The sequence below is a fragment of the Oncorhynchus mykiss genome, chromosome 20, assembly GCF_013265735.2.
Source record: "Oncorhynchus mykiss isolate Arlee chromosome 20, USDA_OmykA_1.1, whole genome shotgun sequence".
NCBI lineage: Eukaryota > Metazoa > Chordata > Actinopteri > Salmoniformes > Salmonidae > Oncorhynchus > Oncorhynchus mykiss.
In genome coordinates, this window is record NC_048584.1 from 27787794 (window position 1) to 27812753 (window position 24960).

The following is a 24960-nucleotide window of genomic DNA, read 5'->3' on the forward strand; positions in this document are numbered from 1 at the left end:
CTAGGAAATGTTCTGTAATTGGCACAAGCTGTCTCCAATCAATCAATCAATCAATCAATGTCTGGCATGTGGTTGAAGGATTGCCTAAGCCATGGGAAGCGTAGCTCTGTGAATATTAACTCGCACAAAACCTATTATTTTGCAATGAATAATATTTGTAGATCAGAGGTGATCCTCTCCAACGGACTCAGAAGTTGTAGGTAAAAATATGGGCAATTCAATGAAACCGACCATGAAAGTATATTGCATGGAATTTGAGGGGTAGCTGTAGCCCCAAATGGGACTTGAACCCAGGTCCAGCAACTGTCAAACCAACACCTTAACCAGTCTGAATGTCTTCAGTATGTGGTCTCGTATTCCTTGCATACAATGACTACAATGACTATGTGTGTGACTACAAACTTTTTGTATGCATTTGCAGTTTGTTTTGGTTGTGTTTTGGATGATGCGTTACCATTTTGTCGTCCTTTGCAGACAGTCATGTTCTTTTGATGAATGTATTTGCAATTTTGCTGATATACAGTATGGTTTTTACTGAACAAAAATATAAACGCAAAATACAACATTTTCAAAGATTTTAGTTGTGTAAGGAAATTTAAATCAATTCATTAGGCCCTAATCTATAGATTTCACATGACTGGGAATACAGATATGCAGCTGTCAGGTGTGACCAGTATCTGGTGTGACCAGTATCTGGTGTGACCAGTATCTGGTGTGACCAGTATCTGGTGTGACCAGTATTTGCCTCATGCAGCGTGACAGATCTCCTTTGCATAGAGTTGATCAGGCTGTTGATTGTGGCCTGTGGAATGTTGTCCCACTCGTCTTCAATGGCTGTGCGAAGTTGCTGGATATTGGTGGGAACTGGAACATGCTGTTGTACACGTCGATCCAGAGCATCCCAAAATTGCTCAATGGGTGACATGTCTGGTGAGTATGTTGGCCATGGAAGAAGTGGGACATTTTCAGCTTCCATGAATTGTGTACAGATCCTTGGGATATGCCTTATCATGTTGAAACATGAGGTGATGGCGCAGATGAATGGCACGACAATGGGCCTCAGGATCATGTCACTGTACTTCTATGTATTCAAATTGCCATCGATAAAACTCAGTTGTGTTCGTTGTCTGTAGCTTATGCCTGCCCATAAGATAACACCACCAACACCATGGGGCACTCTGTTTACTACATTGACATCAGCAAACCGCTCACCCACACAACGTCATCTGCCCAGTACAGTTGAAATCAGGATTCATCCGTAAAGAGCACACTTCTCCAGCATGCCAGGGGCAATCAAAGGTGAGCATTTGCACAATGAAGTCGGTTACGACGCAGAACTGCAGTCAGGTCAAGACCCTGATGAGTACGACGAGCACGCCGATGAGCTGAGAGTTTGTGGAGAATTGTTTTTCTTGTGCAAACCCACAGTTTCATCAGCTGTCCGGATGGCTAGTGTCAGACAATCCCACAGGTGAAGAAACCGGATGTGGAGGTCCTGGGCTGGCGTGGTTACACGTGATCTGCGGTTGTGAGGCCAGTTGGACATACAGCCAAATTCTCTAAAACGAAATTGGAGGCGGCTTACGGTAGAAAAATCAACATTCAATTCTCTGGCAACAGCTCTGATGGATATTCCTGCAGTCAGTGTGCCAATTGTACGCTCCCTCAAAACGTGAGAAATCTGTGGCATTGTGCTGTGTGACAACACTGCACATTTTAGAGTGGGCTTTTATTTGTATTTTATTTATTTAACCTTTATTTAACTAGGCAAGTCAGTTAAATTAAGAACAAATTATTATTTATAATGATGGCCTACCGAAAGGGAAAAGGCCTCCTGCGGGGACAGGATTTATTTTTAAATAACGGGATTTAAAAAATTTAAAAAGATATAGGACAAAACACATACCATGACAAGAGAGACAACACAACACTACATAAAGAGAGACCTAAGACAACAACATATCAAGCCAGCAACACATGACAACACAGCATGGTAGCAACACAACATGACAACAACATGGTAGCAGCACAACATGGCAGCAGCACAACATGGTAGCAGCACAAAACATGGTATAAACATTATTGGGCACAGACAACAGCACAAAGGGCAAGAAGGTTGAGACAACAATACATCATGCAAAGCAGCCACAACTGTCAGTAAGAGTGTCCCTTATTGAGATTTTGAATGAAGAGATTGAAATAAAACTGTCCCGTTTGAGTGTTTGTTGCAGCTCGTTCCAGTCACTAGCTGAGCTGCAGCGGACTGAAAAGAGGAGCGACCCAGGGATGTGTGTGCTTTGGGGACCTTTAACAGAATGTGACTGGCAGAACGGGTGTTGTATGTGGAGGATGAGGGCTGCAGTAGACATCTAAGATAGGGGGGGGGGGAGTGAGGCCTAAGAGGGTCTTATAAATAAGCATCAACCAGTGGGTCTTGCGACGGGTATACAGAGATGACCTGTTTACAGAGGAGTATAGTGATGAGGAGTGCAGAGGATGTGTTCTATAAGGAGCAGTGGTGGAAAATCTGATGGCCGAATGGTAAAGAACATCTGGCCGCTCAAGAGCACCTTTACCTGCCGATCTATAAATTATGTCTCCGTAATCTAGCATGGGTAGGATGGTCATCTGAATCAGGGTTAGTTTGGTAGCTGGGGTGAAAGAGGAGCGATTACGATAGAGGAAACCAAGTCTAGATTTAACTTTAGCCTGCAGCTTTGTTATATGCTCAGAGAAGGACAGTGCACCATCGAGCCATATTCCCAAGTACTTGTATGAGGTGACTACCTCAAGCTCCAAACCCTCAGAGGTAGTAATCACACCTGTGGGGAGAGGGGCATTCTTCTTACCAAACCACATGACTTTTGTTTTGGAGGTGTTCAGAACAAAGTTGAGGGCAGAGAAAGCTTGTTGGACACTAAGAAAGCTTTGTTGAAGAGCATTCAACACAAAATCCGGGGAGGGGCCAGCTGAGTATAAGACTGTGTCATCTGCATATAAATGGAGGAGAGAGCATCCTACTGCCTGAGCTATGTTGTTTATACACTGCTCTCTTCGAGAGAGGTAGTTAGCAAACCAGGCCAAAGACCCCTCAGAGACACCAATACTCCTTAGCCGGCCCACAAGAATAGAATGGTCTACCATATCAAAAGCTTTGGCCAAGTCAATAAAAATAGCAGCACAACTTTTCTTAGAATCAAGGGCAATGGTGACATCATTGACGACCTTTAAGTTTGCAGTGACACATCCATAACCTGAGCGGAAACCAGATTGCATTCCAGAGAGAATTCTATAGACAACAAGACAGCCAGTCAGCTGATTATTGACAAGTTTTACCAACACTTTTGATAAACAGGGCAATATAGAAATAGGTCTATAACAGTTAGGATCAGCTTGATCTCTCCCTTTAAATAAATTGTCCCCAGCACAAGGTGCACCTGTGTCATGCTGTTTAATCAGCTTCTTGATATGCCACACCTGTCAGGTGGATGCATTATCTTGGCAAAGAAGAAATGCTCACTATCAGGGATATAAACAAATTTGTGCACAAAATTTGAGAAGAAAATGGGTTTTTGTGCGTATGGAAAATGTCTTTGCTCTTTTATTTCAGCCTATGAATCATGGGACCAATATTTTACACATTTTATTTTTGTTCAGTATATTTATGTTTTGAGATGGCAAATACATTTTGAAAATGTATTTACTGTTTTGCAAAAGGCCACAAGGTTCTGTGTCTTGTGTAAACTGTTTTGAAAATCGACATTGTTCCAAGAAATGTTTGTACACGGTTGAGAAAACCAGTAACTGAAGTCTTCCATGATAAGAAAAGAGCTTTGACAAGAGAAAAACATTCATATGAATGTGCTGTCCCTCAAATGTTGACTAAGAAATGAAGGCACATGTCATTGGGTCACAGGAGCATCATGCCCATTGAAACTGAGAAGGCAAGAGTTTCAAAACAGGACAATAATGTACAGCCACTCCCATTGATTGTTATCTGCGCTGACATTTTCAAAGAGCCAAACCAAAAGCTGCTCATATGTAAATGAGGCACGAGAAAAGAAGTGGGGAACAGGTGTGATTTGCATGTTGATTTAAATGTGAGTCCATCTACAGATTAAAACAGTGGGCTGACTAATTCTCTGCACATGAACTGTTGGATGGATCCCGTAAATCCGATCTCACTCCCTCAATTAACCCTGTGCATCTTCACCTCAGGGGGTTGTCCCCAGTGAAAAAAAAGTTTCTGAATAGACCTCTGTAGAACCAGAGACAGTCCCTTTAAAGACACTCAAAGTGCGCCATGCCTCTGAGTCTGCCAAAGTCCTTGATTAGAGGTTACAGACATAGGTGGGAGGAGGAGCAGGTACTGTTAAGAGCATTGGGCCTGTAACCAAAAGGTTGTTGTTTCGAATCCCCATATGACTAAGTGAAAAATCTGTCAATGTGCCCTTGAGGAGGGCACTTAACCCTAATTGTTCCTGTAAGTCGCTCTGGATAAGTGTAAGTGTAAAAATGAGATCAGGGTATAGGTGTACATCAGATTTTGAGAATGAGTTTACTTAGTTGTTTGTCCTAAAATCAATTTGCATTCACGCCAATGTATATCAAGCCTAGACGATAGTGCAGATCTAGTGCCCACTATCGGCTGCCAAGTCTAAGAAGTGATGATTCTAATAATAATAATAAAACATTGATTTGGCACAATGCCTGGTTTTTCTTTCACTGGTATAGTTGAAATTCCTACTATGTTGAACATTCAGTTCAAAAAATGTGGTATGTCTAAGTAGACAACTCACAGCCGCTCTGTGTAAGAAATGAGGTCAATCAACACCTTTCTATGAGGATGCCTAGTGGCAAAGTGGCATGATAATTTAGCATGGAGTCTGCACGCAAATGATGATAGGAGATAGCACGACAGCGTTTTCTAATCTGCACTTTCGTCATTGTAGAAACATATTTGATTTTAGCGTTGGCAAATTGGCTTAGTCTAGTAGTGAGGTCAGTATAAAACGTAGCTAGCTTCATAAACATATTTTGTGGAATTCTGAAACGTATTGGAATAAATGACCAAACTATAAAACTAGCTAGCCGGTAATGGGTAACTGTAGCAACATGCCAACTGGTGGCATCACTGCCTGGTATGGCAACTGCTCAGCCTCCGACCGCAAGGCACTACAGAGTCCCCCTTTTGACACCCCCAAGGGCGTCACTCATTATCCTTTATTTCAGCGGTCCCAACATAGTAATACGTTAATAGCATTTCATGAAAATAATAAAAAGTTTATTATTAATTTTTTATTATTATTTTTTTACAGAAAAATATAAAAGAAAAATCAACAAATAAAAATACAAATATGCTTTTGTCTCCCCCTTTTGACACCCACAAGGGTGTCACTTATCAAAAATAGGATAAAACTTTATTGTTTATTGACATGTTAGATATAGGATAAAACTTTGGTCATGGAAAACAGAGTAAAGCAGAGCAAAGCATTATTATAAACCATCTGGTCCTCTCAGCTACTCCTATCCTGTACCAGGTGGGCTCCTTGCCACCCAGGGACTCTAAACCTTCACATAAGAGAGGACAAGTTATATCGTACACGTTATGTATTTAAGAAGTTATCTTTCCACGACCTCACCCACAGCAAACCAGGGGTCATCCTCAGTCAGCCCCATCCTCACCCACAGCAAACCAGGGGTCATCCTCAGTCAGCCCCATCCTCACCCACAGCAAACCAGGGGTCATCCTCAGTCAGCCCCATCCTCACCCACAGCAAACCAGGGGTCATCCTCAGTCAGCCCCATCCTCACCCACAGCAAACCAGGGGTCATCCTCAGTCAGCCCCATCCTCACCCACAGCAAACCAGGGGTCATCCTCAGTCAGCCCCATCCTCACCCACAGCAAACCAGGGGTCATCCTCAGTCAGCCCCATCTTTCTCCGGAAGTTAGATTCCGTATCTGCATCTCCTTCAGGAGCATCAAGCAAGGGCATCATACCTGAAGCCTGTACCACATCTGTAACAGACTTCTTCAAACAAGGTATGATGCAAGCAGCACAACACATCAATTACAAAAATACAAGAATTAGGGTCAGAAATCCAGTAACCACCAGTGATGCATACTCACCAAGCTACACCCCCATCCAAGACATCCAGTCAAACTCCTCCACCCCAGCCACGCCTTTCATTTCTGCCGAAAGCTCGTTCAACCCAACCAATGCTTTTGATATGCTCCCATCTGGGATAGTATTAATAGGTATAAATGTACAACATTGTTCACCAAACATTTTGCAAACCCCTCCCTGACTGGCCAGGATCATATCTAAAGTCTGCCTGGCGGTCAGTAAGGGCAGTGTGGGTGTAATTATATTTATCCATGAGGTCTGTTTGGCATCCACAATAGCTGGGCCAATAATGGGTAGTAGATGGCATAAACAATCATTCCTGTTTAGGGCCTGGAATTCCCGAGGAACACCTACTGGCACACCTAGTAGGTTGAAATGTACATTATCCGTTACCTCAGACCAAGGTGCATCACGCTTATATCTGGAGTACGGGTGAACATCATTAGGTGCTTTTCTAGTTGATCCCAGGAGCTGATTAGCTGTAACTTCAATAATGGTTAGTGGTATTATCAGACTGGCTAAAGCACACATACCCTGCCAGTTACCTCTAAGGACAGGTGTTAAATGCCTGTTTGGGCCACACATCCACCATACATCAGCAACACCCTTAGTTTGATTCAAGCCTTTCACTGGCCAGGTGGCATTAATGGTTATGTTACTATTACAATCTGCAGTTACCTCCGTATACCTTAACACCCCATGGAGTCTTTTGAGGAGGGACTTCCGGGAACACTAGAGACAGAGTCTTAAAAAGGGTGGAGTTGGGTTTAACATGGTAAAAACTTTCCAGTACACACCTCCATCCTTCCCCCTTTCCCAAGGCAAATGGATGAGTAGCCAATACAGGCCTAGTTGGCCACAAATAACAGCCCTTCCTTTGTAATGTCTTGGCAGTATATTGCATGTATGCCAACCACATATTTTCCCTACCGTCATATCCAATTGGTCGCTATCTGTGATATCCTTAACATTAATTACCTGGATAGGGTTTGGTATTTTGGTTGGTGGAGACAGGGTTGGGCCTGGAGTGGTGGAGGAGTGTTTCTGGGTCTGGCTCTGGTTCATCTGGGACCGCTGTGGCTCAGGCAGCACTTTTACAGAGAACACACCCGTCGTGTCAGCCCCATTCATTTCCAGACCGAGGGTATAGGTTCCTGCATCAGAAAGCTTAATGGACTTAATGGTTAGTAGGATTTCATCACCTTTACAGAGTTCAACAGTGCTCCCAGGTTTCCCCCATATCATGGAAAACCTATCCACCTTTGTGGGATCCCCTTATAAGGATACCCTCTTCTCCAATCCCAAAACTGTCCCAAATTGGTTATCATGTAATCCCCATACGGACACCCTCCACCATTACACAGGTACACGGGCACTCCTGTAAAGTCCCACACTCTCCCAGACAACACATCAGCAGCCAGAGGCCAGACACACCTCCACATTTATGAACAAACACAGGGATGGAATAACGGGAAAAGGAAGTCTTCGTTCGAGAGATGGCCCCCGGAATTCTGTTAATTCCAGTTCTCCTCTCGAACAGTGTTCGACAGTGTCAGTGTGTCTTACCCTCCAACAATGTGTGATATGTCCCCCGGTAGCTCTTTCAGCTATTCTCACAGCAAAGGCTGTCACCATGAATACTTAGTATGGCCCCATCCCAATGGGCTGCTTCCCATCTATTCTCCTCATGGACTGGATTGAGTGAGTCACCTTCTCCTTTAATTCACCTGTAATGCATAAAATCTTGGACATACAGGTTTGGTTAACAAACAGTTTCTCATTTGTTCTATCTGATTATATATTTAACCTCTATGCCTATTTGTTAGCTAGAATATATATATACATATTTTATTAGTTTCTTATCCAATAGGCCCCATCCTATCTTAGACCACATTTTACCCATCCCCATTTTGATACCTGGCTCTGCCCAGGTAACAACCTTACCTACTCTAAATAATGACTTAGGTAAGATTAGTAAATTATCCTTCTGTTCTGACATTATCATGTAGGAGCACCCCTTTCGTTCTCCACATGTCCAATTCTCCCTTTTGTCTCCACTCAGTAAATGTTATCTACCCATTCTGTTATCTTTGCTCGTCCTGGCGCCCCTTCTAAAACTTCTCCTCTCTGCTCTCCAACCTTCAAGGTCTCCGCAGTGCGGGGAGGGCTCGTCTGTCTGCCTTTTCCCCTATCTGTCTGTAGCTCTTTTTCTCATAACAATCAGGTAACAACTATGTGTTGTTTCCAAATTTGAACTAAATGTCTCACTGTTTGGCTTTATCTAAACTCATGGATTTTTTGGGGAAAACATGTCTATGGTGGCAATTTCTAAAGTCCTTATATAGGTTAATTAAACTCCATTATAATTAATTTACCTTAAAAAAACATTATTACCTATGACCACACATTCATTATTCAAATGGCACCCCCCTGTGGCTGATTAGACCACCTGGGAGAGCCATGAAAACAGGTCAAAGGTTACACTACCCCCTTACATTCGTGTTCCATACCATTTAGACATATTAAAGAACCCTTTATCTTATTATTATTATTATTTTTAAATCACTTGTTTAATTAAAACTCAGAAAATAAAACTCCTAATATTCCATATGTGAGTGTACCCCTTTAAGATATCTTGTCTCTGGGAACATGGAAATCCCCTTAAACCTAAAACGTTTACTACAAATAAAACCTAATAGTTATAATAATTCTATTGTATCTATCAAATCATTAGTTTTAAATTACCTTATTGGTTATATCTTAAAACCCATTCAGTCTCTCTTCAAACAGTCTCTCCAAAATGCTTCTTAAATACCCTGCCATTAGACACAAACACAACTGTGATAAACGTACACTGTCCCTTTAACATAAAATAAACGCAGCCTGCAATCCACTTTGCGGGCCTTTCATTGTTCCCCATAATGAGAACAGATTCTAATACCTTAACCTCCTGTTTAATTTCAAATGGTGTTATCTGAACAATCAAACAAAAATCATTAACCGGGAATTATTGTAAAACGATATTCAGCTACTTAAAAAAAAAATGTATTCGGAACTTTTTCTGTAAAGTGACTCAAAGCTATAATGCATTTCCCCTCCAAATGACACAACCCATTTTCTCTGTCATAATTTGAGGAACGTTATTGTGTATTCAACGTAATGACGAAGTTTTACCTTCCAACTTCCTCTACCCCAAAATGTAAACGTACCATGTACTTCGCTTAATTCATAAGAACATTTCGATGGGCACAAATCTATTGTAATTGTCTCTTCATTATTATTTAGAATTAATCAGATTTAGGTAACTGTCTCATCTTATGATTCAGCATTTTAAAATACGACTCCATTCCCAGTTATTCCAGCAGATCATTTGGGAATCACAACGTATTACATAGAAATTGCCTCTCCATTATTTTGAATGAATTGGTCTCTCAATTCAACCTAAACAAACTATTAAAACGTTCAGTTCATATCTTGGACAAACACTAACAACCGTATCTTTCCGGGCAAAACCTATAAATATTTGAATTACAATCAGAATGAATTTTAGTCTATCGATGCCAAGGCTGAGATCCGAAGCCCAGTCTCCCACGTTTACGAACCCCAGTCTCCCGCGTTGAAGGCAAAAGCTTTAACGCTGAACCACCAACGCTATTGAAATAATTAAGTTTCCCCGCCAACAAATATATTATTATAATTGTCTGTATTCGCAAACTCCGGCACCGAGACAATTCCCAGAAAATATTACAATTCAAAGGTCCAAGCTTTTCCCCTGCGAGGATTCTCCTTATTCTCTCTACTCCGAATTGGTTTTATGTTTTTCTTTATGTCACCAGCATTCAACCAGGCTCCCCGTCGACTGGGAGCCCGTTGGGCGCGGAAATACTGCCCTCTTCTGTCCATTCTCTGTATAATTTTCCCCTCGTTCCTTCCAATCTTTCTCCAGAGTAGACTTTAATGTTTTCAATACTGTTTTGACCTCCTGATTAGTCATTTTTAACTTTTATATTGCGTTCTATTTTATTTAACTTAAACAAAATTGGGGTTAAATTGTAATATCAATTTAGGATTAATTCCAATGTAAAATCGTCACTCTAATCTATGTTAACGTTACTACCACCCCTAATAATTTATGATATGACTTCAAGAAATACCCACAGGTCATTCAAACTTGGTAGTAGCGCTCCGACTTAACACCCAATGTACTACAATCAGTCAGTAAACCATTCTCAGTATAACACAGGTCTCTTGCCTGTACCGTTATCCGCAGACCATCCAGACCGATATTTGTACGCCGACTAATATCTAAATGTGCTTCATTCACAAGTTCTGACCAGTCGCATACATTTGTTAACCCCATTCACACATACATACACACTTTCGTTCACACTTGAGTAGCCCCAGAACTTCACTCACTTTTGTTAATAGTCCCTGATTTATTAACTACAAACAAACTTGATACCCAGTATCTAGTACATTACATTCGTTGTCATACCTACGTTTACACATACATTCCAGTAGGTTCGCCGACCCACCACATACACACTTGGCACCCAGTACCTAGTACATTACATTCGTTGTTATACCTACGTTTACCCACACTCACACTTGTTAATAGTCCCTGATTTATTAACTTCAAACAAACTTGATACCCAGTATCTAGTACATTACATTTACTGTCACATCACAAATTATCTGATCAGTTTCAAAATGGCATAACTCTCCCTCGCTTGGTCAAGGGACATTTAAGGTACACTCAGATGTTACGATGTAAAACGTCATGCAAGGGCTCAGGGTTTAGGGTCAAAGGCTGAAACCTTCAGATGAAGTACCTGGGGTGGCAGGTAGCCTAGTGGTGTTGGGCCGGTAACCAAAAGGTTGCTAGATCAAATCCCTGAGCTGACTAGGTAAAAATAATGTTATTCTTCCCCTGAACAAGGCAGTTAACCCACTGTTCCTGTTCCTCATTGTAAATACGAATTCTTCTTCTTAACTGACTTGTCTGTCTGGTTAAAACAATTTTTTTTTTTTAAGTTTATGAGTGAATTGCTTTCATGGAATTTAGAAAATTTCCAATACCTTTATTTTCAAGAATATAATTTCTTCTTAAGTTTTTGCTTAAGGAGAAACATAAGAAATAGCTCAAGAAATGTTGATCTCCACTATAAAAAGCATCTCGCATTTCTTTTAGACTAAAATGTAGTTTTCAACAGTGGAGATTTGTATAAACCTGGGTTTAGGTCATGAGACCTTTTCTATTTCCTCTCTCATTGAAATTCCACATGGCCTTTTCATATAAATGAATCATGTCATACTGTCATAATTTGGGAATTACCCACCTGGGATTATTTTTGATTGTTCTACCATTGTTCCCATCAAATTGAATAAATGTATATATTTCCAAGTTTAAGTGTCTCATCTGGGGAGTTTACAGACACATGACATGAAATCATTAGGTGATTTCCATAGCATGATTCAAATTTTATAGGAGTATGTATCATCAATTATACAATGGGTGGATTTAATCCTAAATGCTGATTGGTTAAAAGTGCATTCAGCTATGACTTTAAAATGTTGATTTACTTGGTTCTATTTGATTGAGCAATCTACTGTCTCATCATCCCAGCCAGGGAAAATTATAAACTTGAACTCCCCTATAAAAAGTATCTAGACATTATCTCACATTTCTTTTAGACTAACAGTTAGTTTTCAGCAGCTGAGATTTTTTTAAACCTTGCTGTCTGTTTCTCCAACCCAGTCTCTCATTAAGTATGTACTATATGTACAAATACCAAGAGTATTATTATTAGTACATACAAACATTGTGCTAATTTGTAAATATAGTACATAATTAGTGAGAGACTGGGTTGCGACCATCTCTCCGACATTTGCAAAAAAAATCAATATTCAAATTCGATCTCCAGCTATCCCCTAGTAATGAACGTGTCGGGAGTCGTAACGAGACAGACAGGCAAGCAGCGTTTCCCAGCCAGTCAAAATCATGAATCAGTTGTAATAATTTCTATGGATATATACAAAAAAAGGTCAATTGAAAAAAGGTAAAACGAAACAGTTAGTTTGCAGTGCAGAAGTGAAGTGAAGTGCAGTTAGTTTGCAGTCTTTAAAGCTTCAGTGTTTGAAGTGATTGTGTTAGCTGAGTTGTTGGCTAGCTCCTCTGAACAACAGTGTCCTGACGAGAGAGCACATTTTTTATGCCAGGCGAAATCACGCCTCATTAGCTCAATGTTATGAATGTATCCAAATAACTGTCACTAGAAAACAGCTTAAACAAATGCAAATGCAGCTACTGTTGTTATTATTTTTATGTTTGACGTGACTGTAAGTTAGCCGTAGTTGGCTAGCTAGCAATCAAGGGATAAGAACTTAGCCAGCCAGTATGGCAATTGAACATTTAGAACGAACAACTGGGTGGCGTCCATAGACACAGAACAAAAAGACTGAACGACTGGGTCGCGTCCATAGACTCAGAACAAAAAGACTGAACGACTGGGTCGCGTCCATAGACACAGAACTAAAAGACTGAACGACTGGGTCGCGTCCATAGACACAGAACTAAAAGACTGAACGACTGGGTCGCGTCCATAGACACAGAACTAAAAGACTGAACGACTGGGTCGCGTCCATAGACACAGAACAAAAAGACTGAACGACTGGGTCAGGTCCATAGACACAGAACAAAAAGACTGAACGACTGGGTCGCGTCCATAGACACAGAACAAAAAGACTGAACGACTGGGTCGCGTCCATAGACACAGAACAAAAAGACTGAACGACTGGGTCGCGTCCATAGACACAGAACAAAAAGACTGAACGACTGGGTCGTGGTTCATAGACACAGAACAAAAAGACTGAACGACTGGGTCGTGCCCATAGACACAGAACAGACACAGTCGCATCTCTGGCAACCGAACCAATAGAACGAATGACCAGCTGGCTTGGGTAGCAACCCTAGATTTGTGTTGGGGCTATATCTTGTGGAAGGATGAAATAGTATGAATACATTTATCAAAATACCTTTTTAATTAAAATATGACAATCATTATTTGATTGTGTTGGTAGCCTGTTGTATAAAAGTGATAATGCCCTCGAAGCCGGTGTTTGGAGTATATGTTGGCACGGTTTGCCGGCCTGAGACAGACCCGTGCCAATATCCTCCAAGCACCGCTTCTTAGGCATTATCACTTAAATAATCCATTATTCCCAAACATTTTCTGTGTGGTCCCAGAGTTAATTCATGTTTAAAATATATACTTTCTGTGTCACTGATCTTTCACACAATCCCCATGGTGTCATAGTGGAATCATGTTTTTAGAAAGTTTACAAATGAATTTAAAATGAAAAGCTGAAATTTCTTGAGTCAATAAGTATTCAAACCCTTTGTTATGGCGAGCCTAAAGTTCAGGAGTAAAAATGTGCTTAACAAGTCACGTAATAAGTTGCATTGACTCTGTGCAATAATAGTGTTTAATATGATTTTTTAATGACTACCTCTTCTCTGTACCACACACATACAATTATCTGCAAGGTTCCTCAGTCTGGCAGTGAATTTCAAGCACAGATTCAACCACAAAGACATGGGAGGTTTTCCAATGCTTCGCAAAGAAGGGCACCTATTGGTAGTTTTTTAAATTTTTTAAAGCAGACATTTAATATCCCTTTTGAGCATGGCGAAGTTATTAATTACACTTTGGAAGGTGTATCAATACACCCAGTCACTACAAAGATACAGGTGTTTTTCCTAACTCAGTTGCCGGAGAGGAAGGAAAGCGCTCAGGGATTTCACCACGAGGCCAATGGTGACTTTAAAACAATTACAGGTGAAAACTGAGGCTGGATCAACAACATTGTAGTTACTCCACAATACAAACCGAATTGACAGAGTGAAAAGAAGGAAGCCTCTATAGAAATGCATCCTGCAATGTTAAGGCACTAAAGTAAAACTGCAAGAAATGTGGCAAGGAAATGAACTTCATGTCCTGAATATAAAGTGTTATGTTTGGAGCAAATCCAACACAACACAAAACTAAGTACCACTCATCATAATTTCAAGCATGGTGGTGGCTGCAACATGGCATGGGTATGCTTGTAATCGGCAAGGACTAGGGATTTTATAAATTATAAAAATACATGGAATAGAGTTAAGCACAGACAAAATCCTAGAGGAAAACCTGGTTCAGCATGCTTTCCAACAGACACTGGGAGACATTCACCTTTCAGCAAGACAATAACCTAAAACACAAGGCAAAATATACACTAGAGTTGCCAACCAAGACAACATTGAATGTTCCTGAGTGGTCTAGTTACAATTTTGACTGAAAAACGCTTGAAAATCTATTACTAGACTGGAAAATGGCTGTCCAGCAATGACCAACAACCAACTTGACAGAGCTTGAATAGTTTAAAAATAATGTGTGAATATTGTACAATACAGGTGTGCAAAGCTCTCAGAGACTTTCCCAGAAGGATTTACAGCTGTAATCGCTGCCAAAGATGATTCTAACATGTATTGACTCAGGGTTGTGAATAGTTATGTAAATTAGATATTTCTGAATTTCATTTTCATTACATTTCCTAACATTTCTAAAAATATGTTTTCACTTTGTCATTATGGGTAATTGTGTAACGGTTTTCTTGAGGTGAAGGAGAGTCGGACCAAAATGCAGCGTGGTTGTTATTCATGGTTCTTTAATGAAGAAACTACACATGAAAAACTAACAAAACAATAACCGTGAGAAAACCTAACAGCCCATCTGGTGACAACAAACACAAAGACAAGAACAATCACCCATGACACAGTCAAAGAATATGGCTGCCTAAATGTGGTTCCCAATCAGAGACAACGATAAACACCTGCCTCTGATTGAGACCCACTCCAGACAGCCATAGACTATGCTAGAAACCCCTACTATAATACAAACCCAATACCTAACAAAAACCCCAAGACAAAACACACCACATACAAAACCCATGTCACACCCTGGCCTGACCAAATTAATAAAGAAAACACAAAATACTAAGACCAGGGCGTGACAAATTGTGTGTAGATGGGTTTAACACAACAAAATGTGGAATAAGTCTAGGGGCATGAATACTTTCTGAAGGCCGACCGATTATGAATTTTTCAATGCCAATACCGATTATTGGAGGACCAAAAAAAGCAGATACCGGGCTAATATATTTGTAATAATGACAATTACAACAATACTGAATGAACAATGAAAACTTTTATTTGAACTTAGTATAATACATAAATAAAATCGATTTAGTTTCAAATATATAATGAAACATGTTCAATTTGGTTTAATCAAATCGCTGTGATTCAAGAATTGCTAAGAGCTGCTGGCACACGCAGTAAAGTTTGAATGAATGATTACAAACCTTAAGTTCCGCATTTTATTGAACGGGTGGCAACCCTAAGTCTAAATATTGCTGTGATATTTCACAACCTTCAATGTTATGTCATAATTATGTAAAATTTGGGAAAATTAGTTCACAACGAGCCAGCCAGCCCAAACTGTTGCATATTCCCTGACTCTGCGTGCAATGAACGCAAGAGAAGTGACACAATTTCCCTAGTTAATATTGCCTGCTAATTTCTTGATTTTAAGAAAGGCATTTATATTTATGGTTAGGTACATTTGTGCAACGATGGTGCTTTTTTCACGAAATAGCTTTTGTTAAATCATCACTTGTTTGGCGAAGTAGACTGTGATCCGATGATAAATTAACAGGCACTGCATTGATTATATGCAACGCAGGACAAGCTAGTTAACCTAGTAATATCATCAACCATGTGTAGTTAACTAGTGATTATGTGAAGATTGGTTGTTTTTTATAAGATAAGTTTAATTCTAGCTAGCAACTTACCTTGGCTCCTTGCTGCATTCGCGTAACGGGTAGTCAGCCTGCCACGCAGTTTCCTCGACGCAGTTTCCTCGTGGAATACAATGTAATCTGCGTCCAAAAATGCTGATTTCTGATTGTTATGAAAACTTGAAATTGGCCCTAATTAATCGGCCATTAATCGGTCGACCTCTACTGTAAATGCACCTGAGAGAATTTCCTTGTGTAGACCTACCATACTTTTACCAAGTAGGTGATGCTGCCATCATGTGGCTTGTTCTGTCAATCCCATCCAGTAGTCTAACATTAATATTTACTACACACTTCTGGTTTCACCAAAAATGTATTGTGAGGAGCAATTATGAGAACCCATTTGATCGTCTTCATTCAAACATACCTGATCATAAGTATCATATGTCCTCAGTATCATAAAAAAAGCCAAAACAATATTATTTCCCAGTAAAGACTGACATCTAGTGGTTACTGTTCAGAGTCACGTTTAAAAAGGGGAAAATTATACTTCAGTTATACTGTCCTGTTCACATAGGTTCAACCAGACCCAGGTCTTGTCCTGCATGCTTTTTTAATGTTATGTTTGACTGTATAGTTTAAATTGTAATTTATTTCAAAGGCAAAATGCTGAAACAGTGCTCTTCCTGGATTTCAGAGTTTTAAAATCCAGAGCATGTACAGTGTACACAAAGAGGGTGTGCCAATTCCCTTGATTTGTATGTGCAACGTGAGATCATTAACTCTAAACACTAAACAGTCTTCAGAGTTCAGATGAGGACACGTCTGACCTGATCCTGATGAAGCTCCTGTCAGAGCATGCTGAATAGAAAACAGTTCTCGCTGTATCAACAACTCCCAAGGTGTGGCGTACTGGTACTGACTCATGGGTGTGTTTACACAAAGATCAGACTGAATCATAAAAGCTGAAAACAGACAATGGACTCATTTGATTCATATAGTTGGCTATCTACCGTCCACTGTACATAGTACAGCTTTGTTTTTCTAGAGAGTAAATTCCCCCCTCCACAGTGAAATGTTGCTTTAACTGTCTTTGTATTATCTAAATGTATTTTCCTTATGGAATGTGCTCTAGCTAGCTTTCTTTTGTGTATCAAAAGCTTTCTCCTTTGTTCTCAATGGGAATCTCCCAGCAGAGGCAAGGGCTACATGCTTCCTAAAGACAGTCTTCACTGTCTGAGTGGAATTACTTTGACCACATGGTCAATCTCTGAAAGGACCAATACGTCCCGCTTTCTTTTTTACTGGTTGACTGATTTCTCCAGAGTTTTTGCAAAAGACCAAACTGCAGAGGCATCGCCATTTCCACTAATCCAAAACACATGGTTGATTTACTGATTAAAAACATGCGATTAGATAAGATGGCTCAGTTACTTATCTAGTCATGTCTCTGTCCTCTGGCCTGTATCAATTCAGCAAGAGGATAAAGCAGGATGCAATTGCGTTGTCATTGAAGTTGGAATACTCTGTTACTGTTAGCTGTTACCTCAAGTACCTCATAATATTCCAAATCTTCTAGCAATATCTGATAGCACCATGATGGACTATTTCCTAGTGAACTGTATATAGAGTACATGCAAAACATGCAATTAGGATAATTTTTGTAATAACGCACACACACACACACACACACACACACACACACACGCACACACATGAAGTCTGAAGATTTAACTTGTGAAAAAAAACTATTTATTGTGTAAAAAAGACACTACTTGAAAATGATCTATTTAAACTACTAAATAAACAACGATGGTTACCAGAATGTTATTGAGTATGGATATGACCTTTTCCATTTCAACTGACATGACTTGTTATGAGTCCATAGGAAGTCCTTTTCGATATGTCAACAACACATTTTATGGAAAATGAAGGCACGTCTGAGTATGACATTAGCCTTGTGTAACAGACTCATGGGGCTCTCTTGATGCTGTTAAAAGAGATGTCTCCTACAAGCATTAAGTCAAATGCAGAATGAACTGTACATCTAACAGTCTGTGGTTGGGTGCTTCAAGTTGGTTACCATTATCAACAAATGTAGTGGACATTACGTTTTAAAAACATTGTATTTCCCCTTTATTTGTGTTTTAGATTTCAAAAGGTGTCTCTAACAATACAATACAGCAATACACATTGTCATACCCATTCATTTTCAAATCAAGAAAATTGTCCTTGTTGGAGTAAGAAAACAAAAATATAAAAAAAGACAAAATATCTTGCATTGAGATACAGCTTTGTGTTGCATAATACAATGACTATAAAGGGAATTCTTAAACTAATTTAACAAAAGCAAAAACACATCTCTTCCTTGCACCATACTGTACAGCAGGGCTCTCCAACTCTGTTCCTGGGGAGCTATCCCCCTGTAGGTTTTTGCTCCAAACCTAGTTGTAACTAACCTCATTCCGCTCATCGACTAGCTAATTATTAGAATCAGGTGGGCTATATTAGGGTTGGATTGAAAACCTACAGGATGGTAGCTCTCCAGGAACAGGGTTGGAGAGCCCTGCAGTACAGTATACATTCATGTTTCCATTTTCTCTACTGTACTTACGATAATTCAGTTTTGCCATTCAATGGCCTCAACAATTCAAATTAGAATTAAAGTGATTAAAGCTTTGAAAAGCAACATCTTAAAACATCCATTAATACGAGACCAAATAACAATGCTGCAGTCAAATGCATTAGCATTGTGTGTAGGACATACACCCTCTTACTCAGCTGGTTAGATCCCTTGACATAATCCACAAACTCTAAAGGATGGACTCCTTAACATTGATATTAAGTGCACTTCTGTGATTTTGCATTAAACTAATTTACAATGGAGAATTATAGCAAGGGTCTGGATAAGATTATGGAGGATTATGTGAATGTTTTATGTATAATCTGAAATATTGCATCTGGGTCACTTCAACTACTCTACACAAACGTCAAGCGTGGAAAACTTCCAATGTGATAGAAACAAAGCCTCTGGAATAGCCATACCTGGCAGCCTCCCTTGGTAACATGTGGGCCACTCAAATCAATATGCGGGTCAGTATAGGGTCGGAAATAGGGCGTTAGACAGAGATACACATCTATGGGATCCTTCCAACGGAGAGGGCATTCAGCATTGTTGGAAATGACTAAATTGACATCCCAATGATATGTCTAAGTGTCAGTGTCCTCTGGCCTCTGTGGTGGCAGAGGTGCTTCTGTCCTGGGGATGCATCTCAATAGTCTAAAGTGGGCTTCCTCTCCTCATCTCCTCTCCTTCATCTGCACTGATGTGAAAGAACCTGGCAGGTGTCCTCTATTTTGCTTACACTTATCCTGTGTTTTCATCAGTGCAGATGAAGGGAAGGAGATGCGGAGAAGGGAAGCCTTTTCAGACTATTGAGATGTAGCCTGGGGGTGTCTGTGGTTCCTCTAAGCTGATGTATAGATGTATTTGGTCTTGGCGAGGCCTGTGAGCTCGTCCTCGTAGCGAGGCAGGCAGCAGAAGAGGATCCCACAGCCGATGGTGAGGATGGTGGCCCCCCAGCCGAAGCCATAGGCCCAGGTGTAGTCATAGTGGCCCTCGAAGATCAGGTCATTGAACTTGACTGGGTATATGATGAGGGCGATGAACTGAATGACCACTGTGGTGAAGAACAGACAGAACAGAGAGGTTTGTCAGTGGTGAATAATTCCAAACAGGGGAGGAGGCTGACTTTGTGGAACTGTGACACATGAGTGTGAGAGCCTGCCAAAACTAGCGTGTGGGTGTGTGTGTGAAATAGTTTTGTACGCAAGTACTGTAGCTTTATGGGCTTAGATGAAACCACCATCAATGTGCCATTTAAATCAGAAGGTGGGTAACTAAGTCAAGAAAATCAGAAAGAATGTGTACTGTGAGGTAAAGTTGAGAAACTGAGACTGATATTTTACACTTTCACTCTATGGATGGCAAATCACACACAAAGTGGGATCAAACAATGGATCGCACATAACGATGACACTACTGTTACTATTTTATGTCCACAGGTAGTGATGATGCAGCTAGAACTAGTTCTAAATAGTAATACTTATTTACTACACTCAAAACACTGGCAAAACACAATCATTCCCATGATAGGACTATGCATCAGCTTTATACTCAGACAGCTCTATGTATCAGCTATGTCTGACAGAAAGCTTCAGTGTAATTCTGACTGACTGTGTAGCCTCTCTCGTTCCCTCTGGGCATAGGCAGGGCTGGGCTATCAGGTTTCACACTAGGGTGGCAGCTGCAGAAGGGGAGCAGTGGGAGTGGCGAGGAGGGGGAGTGGTAATTCTCAATGCCCTATGATCAGTGCTGTGACTCAGCCAGACGTTGAACATTCTCCCAGATTCCATGGTAACGCCATACCACAGCCCTTCTTCCCTGAACCTCAGAGCAGAGTAGGGACACAAACAACTCCCACTCCCTCTTGTCCTTGGCAATGGTTCAAATCAGAGGAAGACTAGCTTTAGGACTCTCCAACTCTACAGTAGCTTTGGATGCCATGCTACCTGAGCACCCTCTGAAAGTGGAGGAGCATAGAACGCAGTGAAGTATGAGTGTTTGTAGTTTGAGTCTTGAAGCCAGACATTTTGAGGCAAGCTGAATTCACAAAGGCAAGGTAGTTGTTAATATTTCATTACTCTTCTCTTCAATAACTAACCTCTCCTCCATTAGCCCAGACACGTGAAGTACAAAAACATAAGGGGTTGGTTTCCCTGACACAGATTAAGCCTAATACTAGACTAAAAAGCATTTTCAATGGAGATTACTTTTCAGTCCAGGAGTAAGATTAATCCATACAACTTCCCCAAGAACAACAGAAACATTTTATGTATCTTACCAGTGATGAAGAGCAAGGCCCCAATGACGGGCAGCAGGCTGATGTTGAGGGTGCAGCAGAGGGCGATACAGGAGATGATGAAAGCGATGATGAGGATGATGAGGCCGATGATCATAAGAGCTGCCACAGCCTGGGCCCAAGCTGAAAACACATCAACAAACAGTGTTTACTATCTATAGACACGACTTGGGCTAAACATATTTCTAGAAAGATTGTTAAATACCTATATACTTTTGAGCTGGGAAGTACAGATGTTGGATCTTAATTCCTATTTGAGATTTAAGACTTCTGAAGTTTGTAATTTCAACTTTAAATTTTCAGACTTGATTTTCCATTACTAAAAATGTATCAACCCCTCCAGAAATGTGAATTAATTATAATCCACATAATAATTCACATTTCCTGTTGCTGAATAATTATTTTCCTGCTGTAGCAAAATGGCTCAAATTAAGATCCCACATCTGTATACTACGGAGCTGGAATTAAATGTATTTTGGAATTTGAAGGATAAGAGGTTCGGAAAAATTGGAGTGATTTTGGGGAAAGTGGATTGTTTTTAGCAAAGCACTTGACATAAAATTGCATAATGTATTTCCAGTTGTACACACGGGATTTGACTATACTTGTCACAAATAACTCTTTGCACATAGCCCTACATTTTGAAATATCTTGATAACTGATACAGGTTCATTCAATAAACATAAACTCAGTCTGGAAGAAATATTGTAACAACAGTTTTTTCTATTACGTAACACCACATTCTCCCAAGAACAACTGCAGCCCTTATCCACAGGAAGAGAAAGGGGTTTCATTGCAGTGATAGGTTTCATTGAAATGGGAACAAACATTTGTCCTACAGTATCACAACTGTATGGTATTTCAACACACATTAAGTTGCTCTGGATGAATGACTAAAATGTCTAATGTAATTACACCCATTACAAGTGGTAGGTTATTAACTGACATACGGTCACATCTGCTGCATGCACATGCAGAGCTCACACCTGAAATGATTCACTCTCTCTCTCTGACGTCAGGATCAAATGGCAGGCAGCCTACGCCTGAGCCTCAGGCACTGAAGTCATGCACTAACATCCCTCTAACTAACAAGGGGGTCCTAGTCTATCAAGTTTTATTCCCTGTGTGCTAAAACACAGTGTAGAGAGTATCATTCAAACATTAAATAGAAGTACAGAGAGATGGTGTGAGAAATGGATAATATTTCTCTTGTGGTCAGAAAATGTAAGTATTCTCACACTGAGACACTCAAAATGAAGTGCTTTTCTGGATATCAAGTCCATGTTTGAAAACAACTTTGGTGTATTAGTAGCTAACTGTTACAGCTGTGTGACTGTCGCAAAGGATCTCTTGAAATGTTAGTGTCAGTCAGAAAATCCAATCCAAAACGTGTGGTGAGCTTACAGGGCCGAAGGTAGCTCACAAATAGACCGGACAGTGTTTATACTCTCCAGATGGGGAACATCTGTCTTGTGTCTTTCCGAATCAAGTTCAAAATAAACAACCAATGGCTATCAAATTCTGTTAGTTAGAATAAGTATTCGTCTGAACTTGAAGTGCTTGAATCAGTTGAGTCGTCATCTACAGAGATTATAATTAATTTTGGCACTGTTTTGTTCATACGTGCACTTTTGAGTGTTGATTTCATTCATGCACCATGCATTTAAATGACAGCTACTGATTTGGGTAACACTAATAATCAGACAAAAATGCTCTTCATCACTATGGTAGACAATTTCAAAGAAATTAATCAATTGTGTGACAATGTTAATACAATGTTGATACAATGTTGATACAATATTAATACAATGTTGATACAATAGTAATTACTGTGTTATTACACAATATACAACAAAAAGTTCACACTGGTTTGGTTGTGAAGACAAACAAATCCCATAACATCATCAATCCAGCATGACACCACTAATTCCAGAGACTCCATCCATGCTATGTTCACACCCAAGAAGGGACAGGGAGTGGCCCTTGGATTGGACAAAATCCTGCTGAGGTTGTTTAATCACAACAAAGTTGTGTCCCAGTGGCAATATACCAATACTAGTTCACCTTGATGGCACAAGTCAGAAAGCGACATTATAGCCAACTGCACTCACCCAAACATTCATTATGTTTGGCCAGCAGCACTGACTCGACATACACTGCAGAATAAAAAGGAATATATCATTCCTCTTGATTTGTATTTGTTCCAATTGCATTTCTCAGAGTCCAATTCCACCTGTCTGCTTTGTTCTCCACTGGGCTATGACTTCCCACAATATAGGGTAAGTGAATGGTTGTCTTTATGTAAGTACGCCTCTATCCCCTCCTGAGAAGATCAACAATGTTGCCATTGTTTACCGAGGGCTGAAACTACTAGTCCATTTGGACTACTACTGTACCTGACAGACAACACAGCTGTTCTAACTGACTGACTGCAGGAGTACTTTCTGAGTAAGAAAGAGCACGTGTTCAGTATGTACCAGACATGGATCTTTTTCACTGTCCAGTGAAGACAAAGAGACATTTTCTCACTTCTCTTTTCTCACCACAGCTTGTCTGGCAGTGGTTTATAGCAGGACCTCTCCAGCTTGGTAAAGGCACTCATCACACTTCTAAAAATAGCCCTGACAGCATGACTGAGAATGCCATCTTGATATGAATTCATCCTGCCTGTTAACACCAATATTCAAAGGCAATTCGATATTCTATTCGGTTCTAGTCTATTCTATTGTTAAGAATGGGAAAATTGGTTTCACTTTGAAAGTTTGACACATCCTGCCATTGGCTATGATTGAAATTCTTACAATATATTTATAACAGCCAACATTTTAATTTAGTATGAGAAAACGATCTGAGTGGATACGTGCTTGATCAGAAATATTTTCTGATTACCATGATAGGTTGAGATGTAGTGGTTGATCTATTATAGTACCTGTACAATTTGGAGGAAAACACCAACACAAATAAACAGCTACCAGTTTGGGTTTATCTAAGCAAATGACAGGCTAAAGAGAATGGAAAACAGCCAGGATAAATAAAGTGTTGTTCAAAGTTCACTCTGGCTGGCTGCCACTTTGCCATTGAAAAACTCCCCGCAGAGCATTAATTTTCTTGTTGTAAAGAAATTGTGGACTTTTTGGAAATAGAATGTGGACAAAAATAATGAACTAGGTTGTTCATATGGATATGTTTTTTTTTAATTAAGTAGGCTAGGCCTATGCACTTGCCCTACAAACAATTAAAAACTAATTCAATACATCCATGGAATACCTTTTTTTCTGTATAGGTAGGTTATTAGTTATGATCTTCAGCCCTGTAACTGTCAGCACTATAGTCCCTAAATCCATGTCTGAATACATAGTATACACATTTATTTTCCTTGTCACTATGATTAGGGCTGTTGAGTGGATCATTGTTTTCCCCCCGCAATACGAAACTTACAGAATTCCATGAGAGATTTGCAGTCCCAGTTGTCATTCCGCCCTCGACAATGGCTCCACATACTTGCGTAGTGGGACTTTGCGCCCTCGTCCTCAACCCATCCCGAGTTAGCAGCAATGGCAATAATATCAAATATAATCGCAAAAAGCAAAAGAAGTGGTACGATCCACCTGCATCTTGGATACGCAATTCCACAGCGAAACATATTCGACAAAACAAGAAAAGACAGTGCGGATAGAAGCGGTCGAGCGTCCAGATAGCGTCTGGGTCTGTGTACACCTTTTTTACTGATCAAATATAAAAGCCACACCCGAGTTTGCAATGTAATCAGTGCACAGTGAACCTGTTTAATAAACCTGTAAAACTGGTCATGTACGAAGGGCGAGAGTCGACCCAACCAGCAACTCCAAGCCCAACCCATTGACAGTCTGTTTCATATTACCCAGCTCATTGTAACTCCTTCAGTGCCACACGGGCTATAAAGCGTGGTCTCGTCACTGTATGGACTCTTTATGACACCTGAAGGTCTACTGTAGGCTACTTTCTTTCAGGAATCACACTGGTTGAAGTAGTAGTACAATCAGTGTGGAGATGATAAATTATAAATGTTATTAAAGGTTCAGTGCAGCCGTTTTTA

General features: G+C 40.2%; 1 protein-coding gene across 1 annotated transcript; it reads right to left on the reverse strand.

The window, feature by feature from the left end:
- Positions 1–18075: 18075 nt before the first annotated feature.
- LOC110499286 (p53 apoptosis effector related to PMP-22) lies at positions 18076–24740 on the reverse strand. The gene is made up of 3 exons (XM_021576328.2): positions 24324–24740; positions 20868–21008; positions 18076–19643 (listed from the first exon to the last, which is right to left on the reverse strand). Exons 1-3 carry the CDS (start codon positions 24526–24528, stop codon positions 19432–19434), a joined length of 558 nt encoding a protein of 185 aa, XP_021432003.1. The 5' UTR covers positions 24529–24740; the 3' UTR covers positions 18076–19431.
- Between the last annotated feature and the right edge of the window lie 220 nt (positions 24741–24960).